Below are 23,092 nucleotides of genomic sequence, written 5' to 3' on the forward strand. Positions count from 1 at the left end.
AAAAAGTATAAATATTTTCCTCAGAGTACCTCCTACAATTAAATCAATGGTTATTAATAATTAAATAAATCATTTTTATGATATAAATTACTGTTTTACTTTTGTTTTGTTCTGCTACTATACAACAACTGTAGTGATTTCTTACGAAATCAAGAACTTCAGTATTGGAAGGACCCACAAAACCCATAAAATTCAACCTCTACTCCAACAGGAATAGATTTTCTAATACCTCCAATAGTGCTAAGACCTCTGCTCAAAGCCTACCTGAAACAGAGAACTCACCATCTCCCAAAACATAACAGCATTCCTGGCCTACACAACTGCAGGCAAGTTTGCCTTGCACGGAGCTGAAATCTGCCTCTTCATTTCCACTCCCTATTCCTCTGCCCTCTGGGTTCCCCAAATCTTCTCCGTCTTCCACGTGACAAGACATCAATTCCCAGGAGACAAGATTACAGTCCATCTAAGTCCAAGTCCTCATATGCCAACTTCATAAGCCATGGATGTAGGACCTGGACTATAATGTTCATCCTCTTTGACCCAGAGATCCCCCTGATGGGTGTATACTCCCAAGGACATTCAGAATTGGAAGATCTCCAACACCTTACACTGTATACCAAGATAAAGTCAAAATGAGTACACGATTTAGATGTAAGCAAACGAGGCGGGATTTATGGAGAATTGGAAGAATTTATAACCAAACAAGAGACAGAAAACATGACGAAATGCAAAATGCATTATGAAATGCAAAATTCTGATTATACTAAATTGAAAAGTTTTTGCACAAAGCCAATGCAACCAAGATTAGAAGGGAAGCAGAAAGCTAGGAAAGAATTTTTAGAACTAGTGTCTTTGGTAAAGGCCTCTTCTAAAATATATAGAGAACTGAGTCAAATTTATAAGAATACCAAGTGATTCCCCAGTTGATAAACGGTCACAAGATATGAACAGGCAGTTTTCAGACGAAGAAATTAAAGCTATATATAGTCATATGAAAAAATGCTCTAGATCAAATGCAAATCAAAACAACTCTGAGGTACCAGATCACACCTATCAGGTTGGCTAACATGACAAAACAGGAAGTAGGAAAATTAGAACACTAATGCACTGTCGGTGGAGTTGTGAACTAATCCAACCGTTCTGGAGAACAATTTGGAACTATGATCAAAGTACTATAAAAATGTGCATACCCTTTAACTCAGCAATACCACTTCTAGGTCTGTATCTCAAAGGGAGCATAAAAATGAGAAAGTGATCCATATGTACAAACATATTTACAGCAGCTCTTTTTGTGGTGGCCAAGAATTGGAAATCAAGGGGATGCCCATCAATTGGGGAATGGCTGAACACGTACATGAATGGAAAGGAATCCTACAGTGCTCTAAGAAATGAGCAGGAGACTTCAGAAAAACCCGGGAAGACTTACATGAACTGATGCTGAGTGAAATGAGAAGAACTAGAGAACACTGTATACAGTAACAGCAAGAGTGTGAGATGGTAACTTTGACAGCCTTGTCTCTTCTCAGCAATGCAAGGATCTAAGACAACTCCAAAAGCCTCATGACAGAACATGCTATCTACATCCAGAAAAAGAACTACACTATTTGCTCTTTTTTTTGTTGTTTTGTTTCTTCTTTCTCATGCTTCTTCCCATTGGTTCTAATTCTTCTTTACAACATGACTAATGTGAAAATATGTTTAATATGAATGTATATGGAGAGCCTGCACACCATCTTGGGGAAGGAGAAAGGGGAGAAAATTTAGAACTCAAAATCTTATGGAAGTCAATGTTGAAAACTAAAAACAAATTAACTGATTAACTTAAAGAATAGAAAGGTCTTACAAATACTGAAATATTCATAGTTAACATTTTTTTTAATAGTAGCAAAGAACTGGAAATAAATGAGATGCCCATCTGTTGGTGTCTGGCTAGATAAACTGCAATTTCCAGACATGCCTTTTTTTGCCATCACTCAGCAACCTTTGGACTTAATTCTATGGAAATTGGCCACTCAGATCACGGTCTATTCTGTCTAGTGGCCCCCAGGTCACCTTCCCTACTTCTCAGGAAATGGCTCAATGATCTTCCCCAGTAACTTCTGCCCTTACTCTAAAGGACTTCGACATTTATGCTGATGCTCCTTCAAAGGTCTTCTCTCAAGTTTCTCATTTCCTCAAAATCACTCTACCTCAGCCGCGGAGAGGCCTGATCACACCCTAGATCTCACCATCACAAGTGCTCCACTTCCATGAGGGAAGGTTGGGGGAGATGGAGGAGGAAGTGAAGTCATCCCTAGGTCACTGTGAAAATGCTATCACAGATCTGTTGTTTTTGTTCAGTCATGTCCAAGTCTTTGTGAATGCATTTGGGGTTTTCTAGGCAAAGATACTGTAGTGGTTTGTCATTTCCTTCTCCAACTCATTTTACAGATGAGGAAACTCAAGACACTTATTGGCTGTGACCCTAGACAAGTTACTTAACCCTGTTTGCCTCAGTCTCCTCAAAGTAAGTGTCTGAGAATGGATTTAACTGACTCCTGACTCTAGGCCTGCAGCCCTATCCACTGCATCACCTAGCTGCCAGTCACAGGCCTAATTATGTGGAAGTCCCATAATGAAAGCTTTTGAGCAATAATCCAGAAAGAAAAACAGTGGAAAAGATGGCTCTTTCACCTGGGGCTAAAAACATCTCTGAAGTTCATAAATACATAATCAGAAACTCCCAGTCTCTTTACACTTTTCTCCTGGGAGAAATCTTCCATTCCAAAGACTTTAGTTCTCACTTCTTGTAATGTTAATGGGATATAAGATCTGGCCTCACATGGAGCCCATTAAGGGAAGCTTGCTTAGGGGAGGCTTTCACACCTTTTGCTAATATCTAATTAAGCCCTGAGTCTCCAGGGTTGTGATGCTTTCTGGTTCTGAGAAGTGTATTTTTACTCTGAATTGGTACTTAGCTCTGGGGGCTCGCTTATGAGAAGGATCTTATGACTCCCCGGTTGAGATTATGAGTGGCCATACGTTCAGAGCTCCCTGCCTGATCAGATGTAAAGGCTCTCTCAATTCAGGGACGTATGTAAAGTAGAGTTGATTCAGGCAGTCAGAGCCCTGTCATATGGTCTTTGTTTCTCTGCTTGTATTTTCTCTGCATTTTCTCTGAAGTTCAGGGTGCTGACTTTTCCCCTGAAATAGGGAATATGATTAAAAAGAGACTGTTGATCCCTTAAACAGCTATCTCTACTAGTAAAGCAAATCAAAGAACCTGTACTAGCAGTCATCCTGGGTATGCCACTGTACTTGCTGCTACACTTTTATAGACATGGCTCTCAAACACAGACATTCAGCCCTCAATTCTCCCTTGGCCTCCAGCCCCACATGCCCATGAGCCAGCAACTCAAACAACATTTAAAACTGAACTCAACATACTTCCCCAATCTGCCTGTCTTTCAAACTTCCCAATTTCTATTAATGGCCCCACTATTACTCCAGTTACCAAAGCTGGTAACCTTGGACTTATCTGTGACTCCTACCTTACCCATTTTGTCCAATTAGCTGCCAATCCCTCTGTATTCTGTCATCATAATGTCACTCATAACCATCCTTCCTTTCTCCTCACTCTACTACAACTGCAGTTCAGGCTCTCATTAATTCTTCTTAGAATTACTGAACTTTGATAACAGTCTTCTAACTTCTTGTTTTTGATTCAGTCTTACCCATCTCCAAGTAATCATTCATAAAGCTGACAAGATTATTGCCTATTATGGTCTGACAATATGATTCTGCTCAAAAAAAAATTCAGAGGACCCCACTAACTACAAAGTAAGTATTAACCCATTAGCTTGACATTTAAAGAGCTCCATAATCTGGCTCCATTTTATCTTCAGTCTTTTTTACACTATGCCCCACTACATAGAGTCAGATTAAATTTATTAAATGTCGGTTGATCGTAATCTTGCTCTCTTCAAACAGACCATCTCATAGGAAATGTGCTTGATTGATCAAGTTTTCTGAGGGCAAGAACCATGTTAGTTTCTCTTTTTGTATTCCTAGTGACCAGCAAGATGTATTATAGACAACAGGCACTAAATATGTTTGTTAAGTTAAATTCTCTTAACTCCTACTTAACAGTTAGTCAGAATGAGTAGGACTCCTTTTGATATTCATACCCTTCAAGCTAAATTTTGCCTTTTTGTGACTTTTTCCCTTAAAATGAACACCAAGAGCATCCTTAATGTGTTTTCCTCTATTAAAAATATTCATATGCTCACAAAAGGGGATCCCCCTTCTTGTTAGTTATATTGAAAATCTATATACAAATTAAGTTACTGAATGGAAAACATTTCAATAAAATACACTGAACTCATTGCAAGTAGCATGGCACAGTGAAAGGACACTGGACTTGGAAGTAAGAGAAGCAGAGTTTGAGCTCTGAGTTCCCTACTTTCTAGACATGCAGTCATCTCTCTGATCCTCACTTCCCACTTGTAAAACAGAGACAATTATCTGCACTTCCTACTTCACAGGCTTGTTGGGAAGACTGAAAGTGCATCATAACTTACTGCAGTTATTATTAAGTTCAAGAATTTGAAAACTTAATTAACCCAAAGGACATCTACTCACCAACTGAGAGGCATGTCTGATTCTTTCAACAATCCCATCAAGTCCCAAGTACTGTAAAGATAACCACAGTGGTAAGGCACGAAGTTTCTCCACTGGCTGACTTGATGTAAGCCCTGCAACCAGTGACTACAGAAAAAAAAAAATCAACTATTAGTGACAATCAATAATAATACTCAACCTATGAGTAAAATACAAAATTAAGCATCAGAAGAGTACCTAAATAGAACCTGCTTTACAAGTTTTTATTTCTAAACAAACCATAAACAGGAATTCCCTGGGTTTTAATTTTTGAAAGTTCCTAGCACCTAAACAATATTTTAAAAACTGACCATGTGAGTAAGCTTACCAAAGAAGGATCTTCATGCCTGTAAAGTGTTACTGCAGGAACAGCTGGCAAGCCCAGCCAGGGGCCCAGAGCCAGAGTCATACTGTCACATTTGGTTGCAGCCTACCAAGAAAAGAAGAATTCATTCGTATTTTTCCAGAGTCCAAGGTTAAATTTCAGAAATCTCTCCATTAGAAAAGGTCAAGAGGCAGACTATGGAAGTTTTATTAAAGGGATGGGAAAGCTCTGTTTAAGGGGGCTGATTTTTGTTCTTTTATCATTTAATAAAATAACAACATACCAGTACTGAAGAGGAGATGTAGCCTAATGCCAAAGTGGCTAAATTCACTCTGGAAAAGAAAACAGGAATTTAGCAACTAATTACATAGTTCATTTATTAGTTAAAGTACAAATGTAAATGGTCTAGCTTAAATAATGTTGTCAAAAATAGTTTTTCTATTTACCACATAAGAAACAGAAAATGTGATTTGGTTTATATTATAAGCTTTAGACCAAGGTTCTTCAACAGGGGTCTATTAATTTTTGTTTTTTAATATTCTTAAAACTGTATTCCTATAAAGCTAGTATCCTTGGTAATCCTATGTCTTTTATTTTATGCCTATAAAAACATTATTTTGAGAAGTCCAAAGGTTCCACCAGGCTGCCATGACACACACAAAAAGACTAAGAATCCAAACTTTAGACAAAACCTTAAAAATGAATTTTAATCAAAACTTCTCTCAGATGATGGATAAAATTAGAAATATATCTTTACAAAAAGTCTTTCAAGTTACTTTTGTTGCCTAGAGAAATTAAGAATACCTTTGTATATTTTATGTAATTAATTGATAGGTAGGCTAGGCTTGAAGAAATTTATTCTACTTACCCTTCCACATGGAGCCACATATTATGCTGCTCACAAAGTTCTTTCAAACGTCCCAGCTTGTCTGTGTGCCCTGCTCCTGGGGTACCTACAATGAAGGAAATAAGACTCTGTCAAGATTCTGACTTTTTGTCTCTAATAAATAATAATCAGGAGTAATAACTACCTGCTAGTAACCAATCTCATCCTCGTATCTCTTCAAATTGCCTCAATAATAATTAAAGATTCTAGTCCAAGTTTCACACAAAACAGTTGTATATTTCAAGTTATACAAAGCATATGTTTTATATAAACTTCAAAAACCAATTTTTTCCCCAGAAAGACTAATACTTCACTAATTGAAGTTATGCTTATATAATAGGAAAAAAAAAATCATGAGGCTTTCAAGTCTACTGTAACATTATTTTAGAGCTACCATTAACACTTATGGGGGTGAAGGACAATATTTATGTAGTTTGTGAAGAATGCATTCTAGAACATTTTAAAAGAAATGCATGTGTTCTAGGGAATCCAGTATTAGACCTGGGAATCAGTAATACCTTGGTTTGAATTCTGTTTCTGACACTTCTATGTGAAATCCCTAGTCTTCATATCAGCAAAATGGGAATGACATCTGTTGTACCCACCTTATAGGGCTATTGTGAAGGTCAAAAGAGACAAGGTACATAAAGCGAGGTGCAAATTTTAAAATGCTATGTAAATACCAGCTATTCTTACACGCAGCAATTAGAATTAGCTTAAGAGAATGTCACCTAATAAAAGTTCTTAACACAACTACTGGAATAAATAGATAAGAAACCATTTATAATTAGCAATACAATGAATGGTTTGTCTAAACAATGTTTTCTTAGATACTTTAAAGTATCTACAAATTTGTTTAGTTAGAATGTTTAGTAAATATTCCCTCTATAATTTTTCCTACATATTTATCAATCTCTTCACAAAAAATACAAAACCTTCCATTGTCCTTTCCTCCCTCCTTCTCTTCTCCAGACTGTCCTATGACAATCTACCTCCCTCAATCCAGGACTAGAATTAATGAGGCTGGGGGAGCAGTTAAGATCATCAATGAAGAGAACACAGAGAAAAGAGCCAGTCAATGGAGAAAACTTTTTAACTAAAGATTTCTGTGTTATCTACATACCACTATTCTGACCTACAGCACCTTATTTCCAGATGTCCACTGAATGTCTCTATCTGGATGTTCTAAGTCAAAAGCAAGCACATGATGTTTCTCCTTGTTATCTCCTCTCTAATTTTCCTTATTCTGTTCATCAGACCACCATCTCCCCAGTCATTTAGGCTCAATATACAATTTTATTTGATAACTCCTTCTCCCTTCATAGTCAATCATTCAATCAGTCCTATCTTCTCTATTTCTACAATCTCTCTTAAATTCATGACTTCCTTTAAAAATATGCCACTACCACTCTATTTCAGGTCATCGTGGTATAAGAGAAAGAGTAGTGGTTTTAGGGTCAGAGGATCTCCCAATTCTAAAGTCTATGACTACCCATGAAGCCTAGGGCCACAGACTCCTGTCTGGGTCTCAGTTTCCTCATGTGCAAAATGAAGGGGTGAACCAGATGGATCTCTAAAATCTAGTCCAGCTCTACATTTAGGATCCTAAGATTCTGACTATCCTATTATAACTAACTTCCTACCCATTATCCCTTCCTGCCAATCTATCTTATGCATTACTCCAGGTTGGTTAGTGGCTTCCCAATGCCATTTGGACTCAACTTAAGCACTTATTAAGTACCTATTACATAGAAAGCACTGTGATTAGCACCAGTTTTATACAAAGACAAAAATGAAATAGTCCTGTCTTCGAAGAGCTAATATTCACTGGACTAGTAGAGTCCAAATTTCTTAGCTTGGCACTCAAGGATCTCCAAAATTGAGCTCTAATTTGTTACTGTAGCTCTCTCTCACACTCCATTCCTTCATGGACTCTATGTTCCAGTCAAACTAGACTGTCTGTGGGTTCTCAAATATATCTCACCTTTGTGCCTTTCCTTAAATGCCCTTACGCAGGGCAGCTAGGTGGAGAAGCAAATAGAGCACTGGACCTGGAGTCAGGAGGACCTCAGTTGAATTTCAGCCTCAAACACTTAACACTAGCTGTGTGATCTTGGGCAAGTCACTTAACCCCAACTGCCCTGCCTTGTCCCCTCCCAAAAAAACAAAAAATGTCCTTATATATACAATTCTGGCTTTATGTAAATTCACATTATGCAAATTTGACTCTAACTGGATAGTAGGGAGATGGGGGTGGGGATTTAAACACCAAAACCCTAGCATCAGAACTGGCTCACAGAACGTGGAGGGGAGGGGGACGATTTTAAGTTATAATATAAGTTATACACAGAAGACCCTCTGAAGAGGCCATGCAGGGCTCTATGAGGGGAAGGGAAGTCTGCAAACCAGTCTGCTTGGTTTAAATGAGAACTGGCTGTATACTGAATGGACTCCTTGTCTTCATCAAATCAACTTCTGCTTGCTGAAAACCATCCTTCAATGTTAAATTGCAAATACCACTCTTCTATAAAGCCTGTATTGTATCCCAATATGCAAGTAATCTCTTGCTCCTAAGAAGTACTTTGTATCTCTAGTATACTTATTATATGCGAATTTGCACATATTTCTAATGGAAGTCTAAATACTTGTGAGTATAAACTATTCTTATTTTTTCTGTGAATCTAAATTTGGAGTCCAAATTTAGGAGAATTTGTTATCCCCCAAATCCTTTAATAAATATGTTCAAATAACCTAACTTAAACATTCTTTTTCTCATTGAAATTCTAATGTAGACAAGACTCATCAGATACAGTTAATATGTCATGTTTTTCAAGATAGCTGGGACATGTAATGGATAAAGCATTAGGGAAGTCAGGAAGACCTAAATCCAAACCCAGCCTCAGACATTACTTGCTGTGTGGCCCCGGGAAGGTTGCTTAACCTCTATCTGCCTCAGTTTGTGTCTCTAAATAGGGATAACAGTAGCACCTGTATCTCAGGGTCATTGTGACAGTAAAATGAAATATTTTTAAACTGCTTTGAAAACCTTAAAACATTTATTTATGAGGGGAGGCTGGAGCCAAGATGGCAGCGTAGAAGCAGGAAAACTCTGTGAGCTCCCCCAATAACCACCTCAAATACCTATAAAATATGACTCTAAACAATTTCAGAGCTACAGCACCCAGAAAGTGACAGAGAGAAACACATCTGCTGAAGGAAACCCGACAAGCCAGCAGGAAGGGTCCATCATAGCACACTGGGAGCAGAGCCCAGCCCCACGTGAGCTGGCGGCCCTGACCAGCAGCGGCTGGAGCGGACTTCCAGACAGTGGATCACCAGCAGCTGTGGTGGTTTCCAGAAATATCAACCCATAAATGCCAAGGACAAAGTAAAAGGTCAGTGTAGAACTCTGTTGAACTGGAGGGGACCGAGGCATGGTCTGGCTTCTGCCCCTGAGCGAAAAGCAGCAGCCGCCTCCATGTGGCTGCTTCAGAGCTCCGGGCCTGCAGATTGCAGGGAGGCCAAAGCAACCATTCAGAGGATCGCAGTCTTGGGTGGTGGTCCTGAGGTGTGTGACCAGTGAGCCAGAGCATGGGAGGGCTGTAGAGACAGCGCCCTCCTAAGAGCTCCTGCGCTTGAGAAAACCCCAGCAATCTGGGACAAAGCTCCCCCCGTCTGGAAGCAGAGTTCTACTGTGGCAAAAAGCTCAAAAGCCAAGTAACTGAGTGGCAACATGATCAAGCAGGGAAATACAGTCAGTCTTTCACAATATATCTCTGCGTAGCTGCACATGTACAACCTATACTGAACTGCTTATCTTCCCAGTAAGGGCATGTGATGAGGGAGGAAGGGGAAGAATCTGGAATTCAAAGTTTTAAAATCAAATGTTTAAAAAATATGTATTATTATTTTTTTAGATGCAACTGGGAAATAAGATACACAGGCACTGGGGTATGGAGATCCATCTACTAGAAAGTCAGAGGGAGGATGGGGGAGGTTATAGGAGAGAGCAGATTGGGGGAGGGGGTATACAGTGTGATCACTATTTTGGGGTGGGGGGTAGGGGAAAGACAGGGAGAAAATTTGTAAGTCAAAATCTTGTGAAAATAAATGATGTAAACTAAAAATAAACATAAAATTTAATTTTAAAAACACTTATTTATTTAGTATTTGTATAGATAAATACTAGTTATTCAATACCTGCAAATCTGCAACATTTATTTATTCATATCCAAAATGGAAGCTTCAAACTCCAAAATGGAGTTCAAAATACCTACCAGCATTTGCAACAAGCAACAGGGGCAGTTTTTCACTCTCCGTATCATCTTTAATCAATCTGTCCAACAAAGCAACATCCTGTCAAAAAAAAACCCCGAACCAAAAATGAGGCAGAGAACAAAAATGTTATAGAATTAGAAAACTACAGATTCTAAAAGTGACAGATAGTATTCTTAAAACTGATACCATGGGGTGGCCAGGTAGCACAGCAAGTAAGAGCACCGGCTCCAGTGTCGGGATGACCTGGGTATCAAATCCAGGCTCAGATACTCAGCACCCACCCAGAAATAACTGGCCGTGTAACCTTGAGCAAGTTACTTAACCCCGATTGCTTAAAAAAAAAAAAAACTGATACCATTACTAAATTCTTAATGTTTCTGCCATAAGATTACCATATTTTTTTTGGAAATCAGAGAATTAACATAGAAACAAGTTTTTTTTTTTTTTCCTGGAAGATGCTGAATAATGGAGAAATACTAGATACTAGATAAATATAAGTGACAAACACACTTGTGGGGATCATAGGACTTCCCAAGCAAGGTCAGGGAGTTAGCCTGGATCCACAAGATATACCCCTTAAAATGGGAAACCCCTTCTCACTGAAAGAACTCAGAAACAGAATGGGCAGAGGTTTATGGAGATGCCAGCAAGGATGTAGTGCTCACTAAGAACACACCCACCCCAATGCAGAGGCTAGGCTGAGGTTCTATAGTTCTGTTCTACCTGGTAGACTTAGGGTTGGTCAAATTCCTCAGTTTATTTCCCTACATTCCCTCCATATATGCAGATTACATGGGCGTGACAGTGAGGATACTTGAGACCTGACTGAGCTGTCCGCTACACCCACACCTTTCTAGTTCCCTCTGGCCACAGTCATCTTCCAAGAAGGCCAAAGACTTAGTAAAAGAAGATAAAAAAGCTACTGATTCTCTCCCAATAACTTTTGTGGGAGCAAAACAAGATACCATAACATCACCTCTTACAATAGAAAACACAGCTACAAGGGAATAATTCTCCAAGGAGTGTAGTCAGAATAATTTCTTTGAGATTACTCATTGATTGAGATACTCATTGAGATAACTAGTAAAATTGTCTTTTAAAAGTCTGTTCTAACAAAGTTGTTGGCAAATGTCTAGAGCTTTAGAATTCACTTCTAAGAAACAGGAGAACGTTTCTAAGATCAGAACTAAGAACTTTTTCATTATGCCTACCTCACTGATAATTTTATTATTTTAAACATTATTTCAAGTATTTATTTCTGTCCCATCTCCTCCTACCCTCCACCCATGAAAAAAAAAAAAAGAAAAACAAAACCATGGTAACAAATATGCACAGTCAAGCAAAATAAATTCCCCAAACCACCATGTCTAAAAATTTATGTCTCATTGCATATCCTCCATCCATTGCCTCAATGTTTGGAGGTGGGTGGCATGTATCTTCATTAGGTTCTTCAAATAGTTTGAATCACTGTATTAATAAGAATTTGATAACTTTTTTTTTTTAAACAGCACAGATTTCTTGAAGGAGATGCTCATACCAATTTGGTCTCCCACATTCCAATAAAGTAGGAATCTTAGTGGTTAAAAAGAAAAAGTCATGGGGTGGCTAGGTAGCAGTGAAGAGAGCACCGACCCTGGAGTCAGGAGGACCTGAGTTCAAATCCTGCCTCAGACACTTAACACTTACGAGCTGTGTGACCTTGGGCAAGTCACTTAACCCTAATTGCCCAGCCTTCCTCCCTCCAAAAAGAAAAGTCAGGATTTCTTAGGAATCATGTGCTCCTAAGCTAATTCATACCAAATTCATGAACATACACATGCAGAGAAGGAAGCCTTAGCCATCCACATGTTAAGTTTTTCAGGTGTGAATAAAGAAATTAATATATTAAAAAAAATCATAGTCAATAAGCCAAAAAAGTATGAAAACCTAGTGAAAAAACTATCACGTAGACCAATAGTTTCAAAAGATTCATTACTATTCTTCAAAATTAACTGACTAAAGACTATTTAAACTTACCATCTGATGTTGGGATCCAAACATAGTATTACAGGGTACACGACATAAGCAGGATAAAGGTAAGCCAAGCTGCAGAAATAAAGCTTTTAGTTAAGTAACTCTGAATCAGAAATGTCCATGTTATCACTTCCTCAAGAGACCATCAAATAGAGCACACAGTGATTAGAGCTCTGAGAAAAATCACAATTCCCATGTGAAAAGTTCTACACTCGTGAGGAGCCCTAAACAATCCTTTCCCTTTGCCTCAAGTAAAAAGAGAGAAAAACCTCTCAGATTAAGAAGACATAGGCTCTCAGTCCCGCAAGCTAAGATAACCAAAGAACTTCTAAAGATCTGCACGATTATTTAGAGAATACAATGAAAAGTTTCACAAAGAAAATAATTATCCGTGAGCAATTTTTCTTGGGATAATTTTTGATTCTTGCCACTCCTCCTGACCATCACTGGTGAATCAACACCAAGTCAACAGCCCCCTTTTGTCACTGTATTCAAAGAAGCAGTAATAAATACAGATTGAGATTAACAGATATACTTGTACCTCCTTAGATGGGGGCATCTAGCATCCCTTCCTATCAAAAACCCTGTCAGCATTCTCAAAAGTTTCAATACTAACTTTGATGTCCCCTTTAACATTTTGATCTTACAATTATCTAACTTCATAACTATGCTCCTCCTTCCGAACAATTCACTTCAGTCACACACAGGAGCAGTTACACTTTAGAACTGGATCATCTCTTGTAAACGGTCTGCCTTAAAGACAGCAAACTAAAATTTTTATTATCTTACCGTAAACACCTTCCTATCCTCCACCTTTCTCCTGCCGAACCTGCTCTCTGTTCTCATCATGACTCTGGTGGATTGTCTGTTCTATAATCCAGGCCATACTGGACAGCATAACCAGCTTAGACTCCATCTACATACAGTCTGCAACCACTCTAAAAAACAGGACTCCATGGGCGGCTAGGTGGCGCAGTAAGTAAAGTGCCAGCCCCGGAGTCAGGAGGACCCAAGTTTGGTTCTGGCCTCACACACTTAACACCCACCAAAAAAAACCCAAAAAACTAGCCGTGTAACCTTGGGCAAATTACTTAACCCCAACTGCCCTCCAAAAAACAAACACAAAAACAAAAAAATCAGGGCTCCACTCTAGTAATGTTCAGTCATAAATGTAACTCCCACCACCTCATTCTCTGCTGCTATTTGTTAATTGTCACTGGACAAAATCAGAAAAATCAAGACTGATTTTACTTGGAATAAAGATGACATTTAACTTTATCTAGGTATTCAACAGTGCTTAAGAGCCCTTCTATTCTACTCTTACTGACCATCTATTTCACTGCCTACTGAGACTGTTTCAAGGTTTAACCACCTTCCTTCCCCACACTTCGAGCTGCTGACCTGGCCTCCCTTCACTGAGAAGACTGAGGATTTCTAACATGATCTCCCTTCACCGCTCACAGCTTTCCACTGTCATCATCATCATTCACTTCTCCGTTCCTCATGTCTCAGAGAAGACGTGTCCCTCGTCTGTGCTGAAGTTAAATCCTTCTACTGATGCACTTGATCCTACCTCCTGAATCTTCAGATCCTGCCTCCAGCTTCTCCCTCACAATCATCAATCTGAAGTCCGCCAGTCTCTGATGGCTCATCTCCATTTGCTTATAAATATGGTCAGTTTTCTGTAATCCTAAAAGAACAGTCTTCCCTTGACCCTTTGGCCTTGTTACTCCTATCTCTCTCCTTGCCTCCAAAGTCAAACTTTTTAGAAAAACATGCCACACAGATGGCAAGGAAAACAAGAAATAAGACAGTCAAAATTGGGATTTGGAGGGGACGTGTAAGGGACCGATACACTGACATGAAAAAGAAAAAAGAAAGTCATCTGTCTATAAAAAACTAACCAATGACGTCTTCATTTGCTAAGCTCTTCGGCTCTCCTCCGCCTCTCATCCCCCCTGACCATTGCCAATCCAGTCTCCCTTCCCTTTACTCACTCCTTCTCTGGCTCTTCTTCCTAATTCAATAAGCTGGATTTTCCAAGGCCCTTTCCTTTCTTCTATCTATGCAACTCATTCTATGCAACCTTATGCCCTCGCATTGCTTCAACTATCACTTCTATGTAAGGAACCCCCACAACTCTTTACCTCCAGATTTAGTATTTCTCTAGATCTTCATTCCTACATCCCCAAATTTTTACAAGTCACCTCATTGCTCCACCGGCACCTCAAACTCAGCACGTGATAAAATGAACTTCTCTTTCCCCCAACATCTTCTTCTGCCTTTCTTATTTCCATCAGTGATGCTGCTACTACCATTTACCATGGTGATCTTCTCTCTTCTCTCTATCCTCTCCTCTAGTATCCAATCAGTTACCAAGTCCTGTTGTTTCTACCTCCAGGACCATTTTCACATGTGTAAGCTCCTCTCCATTCACAATGCCGCCATCTTCTTATAGGCCTTCACTATCACTGCCTGGAATAAATGGTCTTCTAACACCAATGCCAGACATATTGACTATGCATAAATCTAGTCATCTTATTCCTCTGCTCAAAAATCTGAAATATCACATGACTCAGAATTACTTAACCTGGCATCTGAGATCTTCTACAACCTGGTACAAACCTATTTTTCTGTATTTCTTTTACACTCTCCCCTTTCACATTCTTCCCTCTTATCAAACCAATCTGACTACTCACTTTACAAACCTTAAACTTTCCGTAGCTTTGTCCAGTACTCCCTATGCCTGAAATGTCTTACTCCCAACTTCACCTACATTTTAAAGCCTAACTCAAATACTACCTCCTCTATGAAGCCTTCCTTAAGCTCTCTACCTGGAAAGGCCTCTTCTCATCTTGGATCTCACATAGCCCTCTGCTTGCATTTCATATGTACTAACTATAATATGACTGATCACTTAACAGCCTGTGTTTCTGTCAGATTCCCTTACTAAACTAAGTTCTATGAAGACAGGGTCATGCCTTATATAAACCCCAGAATCTGGCAAAAAGTAGCAGTGGCAGTAGTGACTGTTACAATAATAGTACTTACTGCTAACAGTAGCTCATATTTACATGGCATTTTAAGGTTCACTATTTTCCCCACACTTTATCTACCACACAACTCTGTGAGATTTGTTTTTTGAAGTGAATTTTCTTCTTGAAGGCTAAAACTAAGCCAGTCTTTCCCAAATGAACCAAAATAGCCCTATACTCATAGCAATTTTTGCAAGCTCCAGCACAGAAAATAATATTTGCATCTACCTAAAATTTCAATCTTAATCCATCTTACCTGATTACAAAGGAATTGGCCCAGGCCAGGTCTACATGCAGCACTAATATATATAACAGGCTGTCTATTATATAACACATTGAATCCTTCCACTGTGTAGTCTTCATAGCGCGTATGAATAACAAGCCTACAGACCTTTAAGAGGCCCTCACGGTCATCTTCATGGTAATAGGCAGAGCCATTTTCATACCTGTAAGAAAATGATCCCAGACATTTCTCACCTTTTATCTTAATTCAGCCATTTCCCCTTAAGGCTATAGTAATAGAAATTCCTGCATCAAACAGGTACGTAAAAGTTTGAAGAGAATGATTCCCCGTCCCCACCCTTTATTCTAGGCCTGCACAATATAAGGCCCAAGGGCCACTTGCAGCCCACCACATCAGTCTGCAGGCCAATATTGTGATGGTCTGTTTTACATTCTCTACATTTTTCATGGGCCACCTAAAATCCTTTAGTAGGTTTGCCCTACTCTACAGAAGGAGAGAGGTCCAGATAACTGAACCGTAGCTCTCCTATGTACAAACCAGATAATTTCACTAACAGGACATCTCAAGAAGTACTAAACTGTCAAATGGAATGGCTGCTTTCTATGTCAGGTTCAATCTTTCCTAAGTCTTATTTTTTTCAACCTTCTCAAGAAAGAAAGCAGTATTTCACAAAGATGTGAGAAGTGCTATTTAAAACAAAAAGGGATTCTCCATGTTTAAAAAAAAGTTTGGTAACAAGTCAAGCTGACTTTTTTCCAGGACAAATCATAAATTACAAACTACTCTATTTCAACTGGCCATGTAACTCTTTCCTATAGCAACTGTAAATTCCTTATCAAAATCACCACCACATAGTAAAATAAGTTGTAATTTCATACGATTCTATGCTTACTTGTAAAGTAAAACCTGTGTTAGAATCTAGATCATTATTATTTCTTCCTTTTAAATGCACTGATTTGCACAACAGTTTAATCTGTCCTTACCTGAAAAGTCTGCAAAGCCATAATGTGGTATCTGAAAGTATTCTAGTTGTAAGTTTTCTCAGCTTCTCTTTATCCAGTACTGAAATATATGCTGCCAGACTGTGTCCCAACAAAGCCATATGGCCTTGTTCTCCAACATTTTGCAGTCTATTAAATAGGAAATATGAAATTGAAACACATTTATTAGGATCCCAAATCTGACACACAATTCTCCAAAAATACTTCTGGATCAGAGGTTAAATCTGTCTCATGCAATACGGAGCAAAAAAGTAAGAAACTAAGCAGTATATGATGGGATATAGATATACTGTGGAAAAGAGCTTTAGAGAATACTGAAAAATTATGTTGTCCAATCAATATTACATTTTGTATCTTTTTTTACTCAAACATTATTAAAATAATCTTATTTTTATTCATTAACTGAACACTTATGAAGTTCCTACTACATATATATGGAACTGAAGAATAGAGTTTGTTTTTTCAATTTAAAAACCGGAAAATATTGACATAACTAAAACTGTGGAATGTTTGACAACATAATTCTGTGAAATCAAATGAAAAAAGCTGAATTAGTGGGTCAGGAAGAATTCCCTGTTGCAAATAACTATATCATAATTTTCAATAATTTCATAATTAAATAATAAGGACAGGAAAATTATAACTTCATTAAAAACAAAAATAGACCACAGACAATGCAGATGGACACTCAGGAATTCAGAGTAGCAATCACAAAGTCAGTCAAAATCAAAGTATCAGCTGTGCTGTGAATCCAATTTACCAGTCTAAGATATCAAATTATGAAAATTACCAAATTTAATGATTAGCTTTTACTTTTTTACAATTAGCTTTTATAATGCTGTCTTAAGTATTTATAAAAACTACAGTTAAACCATCTAAATGTCAGTTTGAAAAGAAAAAGTGGGATTTTCAAATTCTTGTATTGTATTGCAAGGAATCAATTAACTTATAACTTTCCAAACACCCCAAAATCCAACAATCGCTGAAGTTAAGAAGACAGTAAATGTACTAGTTAATCATTACCGGGCACATTGGGGTTCCTCATCTTCATCTCCATGCATGAGGTTCTGAACCAACTGGAGAATGCTCACCATGTCTTGCCCACTAGAGAAAAAGAAACAGAAGATCGATGGGAAAAAACCTCTTCCCTCCTCACCCCTGCCACTAGCCTCCAAAATTAATGTAATAATATTTTTAACAATGTAGCTGCAGAAGAAAGAATATATTCTGTTTAGACACAATACACATTTTTAAAAAACAAACAGGAAATTGTAAGGTGAGTTGACTCTGGAAGTTAGCTAACTAAAGCAGTTAATCTCCTAGCTAAGTGGTATTTTTTTAACTGTTTTTTTTTTTTTTAATGTATGCCAGCATCTTACTGAATCAAGCGTTTTTACAGACATATGCTATTCAGCTGCACGCTATCGTAAAGGACAGAATCAATTTTATATAATTTCGTAGACTTGTATGCTATAAATACTAATAAACAAAATTTTGCTGAAAAGATACAACTGGCCCTTCTAGAAAAGCGTCATTCATATTTGGTTTATAGCCATCTTTCACCTCCCAGAGAGGAACCCTTCTCTCCTTTTTATTTTAGTTGTGGAACGGGAAGATCTGCCTGGAGTACGGCTAAATGGCTTTTGCTCCCACTGAGGATGTGATCACAAGGCAAACACTTAAGAGAAGTGTCAGCAAGGTCACTTCAAAGTATATAATAAATAAAAATACGTGATTTCTCAACTATGATGATAACATGGGCAATTAAAAGTTTCTTTCAATAAACTTCCCGAACATTTCCTCTATGAGACACAAGGTAATGGCTGACTAAGCACAAACGCTTGTTTGACAAGTGCTTCCATACACATCATCCTGCCTCACTCAGAGCACCAGGTTCTTTTCAAAACTCTGGGTAACATCTTCTCCAGGAATCAGACCCACACAAACTTCCAACCTTTTTTTCCCTCTAATAATAAGTCTAGAATAGAGGAGGTCGTTAGAGTTGTTTCTCAATTGAGTTGCTTTCCACCAACCTGTCGTGTACTGAGTTTGATACAGGAAATAAAACATCAAAGTTACTACTACTGGGTTTGTTTTATAATTTAATTTGTTAGCCTAACTTGCTCATTTATACACACACACACACACACAGTATAATATATGCTATATAGTATATTCTATGGACACACACACATACACACACTGTCCCCTTCCTCTGTATCTTACATACTTTTATATTTGGATCAAAGTACTCTTTAAGGGAGTTAGTTGTACTATTTACCTCCCCATTAGCAAATTCCTGGTTATAAAAGAAAAATAAAGTTAGGCTTAGCATAAGCAACCTGTCTTGGGGCAGGAGGGGCTTGTTCTTAAGATGTTCTTAAGCCGGCTTTTCTCACCAGTGAGCCATGAAGTTGCTTTAATGATTTGTCTTTTGGTAAAGGTTTTTAAGAGCAGCGAGGTGGCACAGAGGACGGAATGCAGGCCTGGAGGCAAGAAGACCTGAATTCTGAAACCAGCCTCAGACACGTACTAGTTATGCCAAACTAGGCAAGTAACTTGACCTCTATTTACACCTCAGTTTCCTTGTCTATAAAATGGGAATAATAACAGCACCTACCTCCCATCATTGTTGAGGATCAAATGAGATAATAATTGTAAAGCGCTTAGCACAGTGCCTGGCACACAGTGAGAGTGCTATGTTAGCTATTATTATAATTATTATAGGTTAAAAACTTGTGTGATAGAGCAATTATGTTATATGGGTCATTTACATTTTATTTTCCTAACTCAAACACCAAAGCTCAACAGGCTTATTTTGGATATAGACTTTATTCTACCAATAAAATTATTACAGAAATTTCATTGGCTATATTTCAGGGGAAAAAAGCATATTCTCCAAAATATCTTTCAAAATAACTTTCCTTTCAGTCAATCAAGTAAATATATACATTTTAGTCAAAGTAAACAATGGCCATTTCATGTTAAAAATACATTTAATACACTTGATTTATGAGGTTGTATTGGCTTTTCACTCAATTCAATAAAAAATTATTATGTAGTACTTATTGTGTGCAAGGCAATGTGCTAGGTGATGGAGGATAGAAAATTAAAAAAAATTAATAAAAAGAAATAGTCTTGGACCTTGATGAACCTACATTCTGGGGGATCGGAGGAGGAAGGGATACAAGATAATCTGAGGAGGGAAACAAAACTAGTGTCTTGGGGGGATGTGAAGTAGATCAGAAGACCTATGAGTTAAGTCTTGAAGGAAGGCAGGGATTTTAAGAGATGGAGGTAAGAAGAGAGCAGATTCCCCAAAAGAGGACAGACTGAACCACAGTAGAGGTGTATGGGGCATGGTATGGTAACCAATTTCTAATATGGCTAGAACTGAGTGGGTAATGGGGAATAAGATGAATAACCCTGAAGGGACAGGCTAGAGACAGATGTTGAGTTGAATCTGAAAAATGCTGAGTTTAAGTCAATGTTGGACTGGAGCTCAAGAGAAATTAGGGTTGAATATATGAGACACAATAAACAACTGAACCAAGGAAGGGAATATAGAGAAAACAGAGTAAAGAACCCAGGACAGAGAATCGGGGAGCCCCTAAGTTTAGAGTGGGAGGAGACGGACAGCACACTACAGTCAAAAGAGCACACTGGCCACACAGTCAAAGCACATGGGCAGGCGTCCCGTCTGTGATCCCTACTCCGTGAGATCCTGGATATATCGTGTAATCTTCCTCATTTGCAAAATTAAGGGGTTGTATTAGATGGCCCAAGGTTCCTGCCAGCTCTCAATCCAGAATCCTGTGAAATCAGTAAGTCAACAGCATTTACTAAGCATCCACTATGTGCCAGGCAGTATGTTAAATACTGGGAATACCAAGGAGCTCACAGTCTGATAGAGGAGACAACATGCAAACGACTATCACAAACTAGACACAAACAGAAACTTGGAGGTAGTTTCAGAGGGAAGGCCCTAGTATCAAGGCATCTTGGGAAAGGCTTCTAGCAGAAGGGGGGACTTTGGCTGGGACTTAAAGGAAGCCAGAAGAAGGAGATGAGGAAAGAAGTTTCAGACATGGGGGACAGCAAGTGAAAACACTTGAGAGATGGAATGCTGTGGGCAAGAACAGTAAGGCCAAGTCATCAGACAGCAGAGTGTGTGGAGGGGAGGAAGGACAAGAAGATGCCAAGGCAGGAGAGGGTCAGGTTATAAAGGACTTTCAAAAGCAAACAGAAGATGTTATAGTTGATACTGGAAGTAAAAGGGAGCCAAGGGAGTTTACTGAATGGGGAGAAGGGGGTGAAAGATGATCTGGTCTGAGCCTTTGGAAGATCACTATGAGAGCTGAGTGGGAATGCACCCAAGATTCACTACTGCAATAGTCCAGCTGGGAAGCCACGAGAGCCCTGCATCAGGGTGGCAGCTGAGTCCGGCAGAAGGAGGCCTATGTCAGAGAAGTTCTGAAGGTAAAATCAACAAACTGGATATGGGGAGTAGGGTGAGAAGGAGGAATCCAAGATGACGCTCGTGGGCAAGCCTGGGTGACGGGGAAGACCTAACAGGGAAGTCAGGAAGAGGGAAAGGTTTGAGGGTAAAGATAAGTTCAGTTTTGGATAATGTGAGTTTAAGATGTCTATAGGACATCTAGTTTGAGATGCCCATTAAGCAGTTGAAGTTGTGAGACTAGAGGTCAAGAGAGAGGTTAGGACTGGATAAATGGATCTAAGAAGCATTAACATAGAGATGATAATTAAATGTATGAAAGCCGATGAGATTGCTAAGCAAAACTATATAGAGGGAAAAGAGAAGACCACACAAGATAGTACAGAAGGAGAAGAGAAGGTAAAGGACAGAAGCTTGGGGCATGACCAGAGAAGAGTTAGGGTGGGAAATGGATAAATAAGAAAAAGAGAAGGCTAGAAATGCAGGAGAACCAGGATAGAGAAGTATCACAGAAACCTGAGAGAGAAGAGTATCAAGGAGAAGGGTGACTGACAATGTCAAAGGCTGCAAAAAGGATGAGGACTAAGGAGAGGCCATTAGATGTGGCAACTAAGAGACCACTGATAACTATGGAGAAAGCAATTTCAGGTGAATGATGTCTGAAAGCCAGTCTATCAGAAGTTAAAAAGAGAGTGGGAGTAAAGATACAGAGTCACCAATTACAGATGGTCTTATCAAGGAGTTAAGCCACAAAAAGAGACACATAATGATACCCAGCAGGAGTAGACAGATCAAGTCAGAGTGATGGGATAAATATGGGAATGTCAGGAGGTAGCAGGGAAGTAGCCAGAAAACCGGGAGATACGGAAGATTAGTGAGAAAAGTGGGAATGGGATGGAACAGGATAGCATGTACAGGCAGAGGGGTCTGTCTTAGCAAAGACAAGAACCACCTCTTCATGTGAGGCAGAAGTCAAGGAGCAGAGAGTGATAATGGCATATAAGTGATGTTTAAAAAGGAGAGATGATACAAAGTTCTCAGCTGAGAGGAAGCAGAACCAAAATTAATCAGGATAATGAAAGCCAAAGGAAGAAAAAGTATTCAGGAAGAGGAGATGGCTGACAAGTATCAAAAGCTGCAAAGAAGTAAAACAGAATAAAAAGTCAAAGCTATCAGAAATAGCAGTTAAAAGATCACCGATAGCCTTTACAAGCCTTACTCAGCTGGAAGACAAAGTTTTAAGGGCTGAGAAATCAGGAGAAGGCACAGAAGTGGAATTTCTGAAAGTTTCCTTTCAAAAAGGAGAATACAGGATGAATACTGGAGAGGACGGCAGGTCAGATGAAGTGGCTGGGCTGTTCTTTTAAAGGACAGGTTATGAGCTCACTCTAGGTACGGAGGAATCTGAGACCTTCCAGGATCAGGATTACCACTTCAGTATCAAGAGACTGGCACACCTTGATTCCAACTTCCTTTAGAGTCTTGTTAAGTGCCAAACACTACATCACGGATTTGAACATTTTGGGGTTTTGTTTTTAGAAGAGAGAAGCCAAGGCAATTGGGGTTAAGTGACTTGCAAGGTCACACAGCTAGTAAGTGTCAAGTGTCTGAGGCCGGATTTGAACTCGGGTCCTCCTGACTCCAGGGCCAGTGCTCTCGTCACTGCACCACCTCGCTGTCCCGACATTTTGGTTTTAAAAAAGCTTATCCAACAAAATAGAGACTACCTACATTGCTACCTACCTGCCCTGGAGTGGTCCTGGAATATCTCTTAGAGCAGACTTCTTCTCATTCTCTTCCTCTGCTTTTCTAATTAAAAAAAAATTAACTTCACTTTCTGTTAACATTTAATTATGCAAACAATTATGTACATATATTATGAGATTTCTGTTCAAATTACTAAAGCAAATCTAACTTTGAAGAAATCAAACATTTTCCCCTTCCTCTTTTTTTTTAAGAAAGTTTGGTTTTCTAAAGAAAGCCTATTAAGATATTTTGCTTAGTTAACAGGAGGGTGGTTTTTGCTGGTTTCTCACAAAAAATTAATACAGAAGAAGAAGAGTTTATAGATTCAAATAAAGATGCTGAGGAAATGAAACTTTTAAAAGATATAAATCTAATTGAATTTATGACCAAAATTACATATGTTCAAAATTCTTTAATCACAGTACAAAAGGCAATTTTGACATGGAAAAACTAAGCATTACATGCCTCAT

General features: G+C 38.7%; 1 protein-coding gene across 3 annotated transcripts in view; it reads right to left on the reverse strand.

Annotated features, from left to right (window-relative positions):
* Positions 1-23,092, reverse strand: part of PDXDC1 (pyridoxal dependent decarboxylase domain containing 1) — a 58,382-nt gene that overhangs the window by 16,071 nt on the left and 19,219 nt on the right. For all 3 annotated transcript variants that reach the window (XM_069086353.1, XM_069086364.1, XM_069086372.1), the window contains 10 exons: positions 22,620-22,685; positions 17,444-17,524; positions 16,403-16,549; positions 15,432-15,621; positions 12,144-12,212; positions 10,127-10,205; positions 5,832-5,916; positions 5,247-5,295; positions 4,967-5,068; positions 4,621-4,746 (listed from right to left, as the gene is read on the reverse strand). In XM_069086353.1, coding sequence (XP_068942454.1) covers positions 4,621-4,746; positions 4,967-5,068; positions 5,247-5,295; positions 5,832-5,916; positions 10,127-10,205; positions 12,144-12,212; positions 15,432-15,621; positions 16,403-16,549; positions 17,444-17,524; positions 22,620-22,685 — 994 coding nt within the window. The remainder of the gene's footprint in view (positions 1-4,620; positions 4,747-4,966; positions 5,069-5,246; positions 5,296-5,831; positions 5,917-10,126; positions 10,206-12,143; positions 12,213-15,431; positions 15,622-16,402; positions 16,550-17,443; positions 17,525-22,619; positions 22,686-23,092) is intronic.

This window comes from Petaurus breviceps, unplaced genomic scaffold (assembly GCF_028583685.1).
Source record: "Petaurus breviceps papuanus isolate PSGF00001 unplaced genomic scaffold, PetGlider_PUasm1.0 118, whole genome shotgun sequence".
NCBI classification, from domain to species: domain Eukaryota; kingdom Metazoa; phylum Chordata; class Mammalia; order Diprotodontia; family Petauridae; genus Petaurus; species Petaurus breviceps.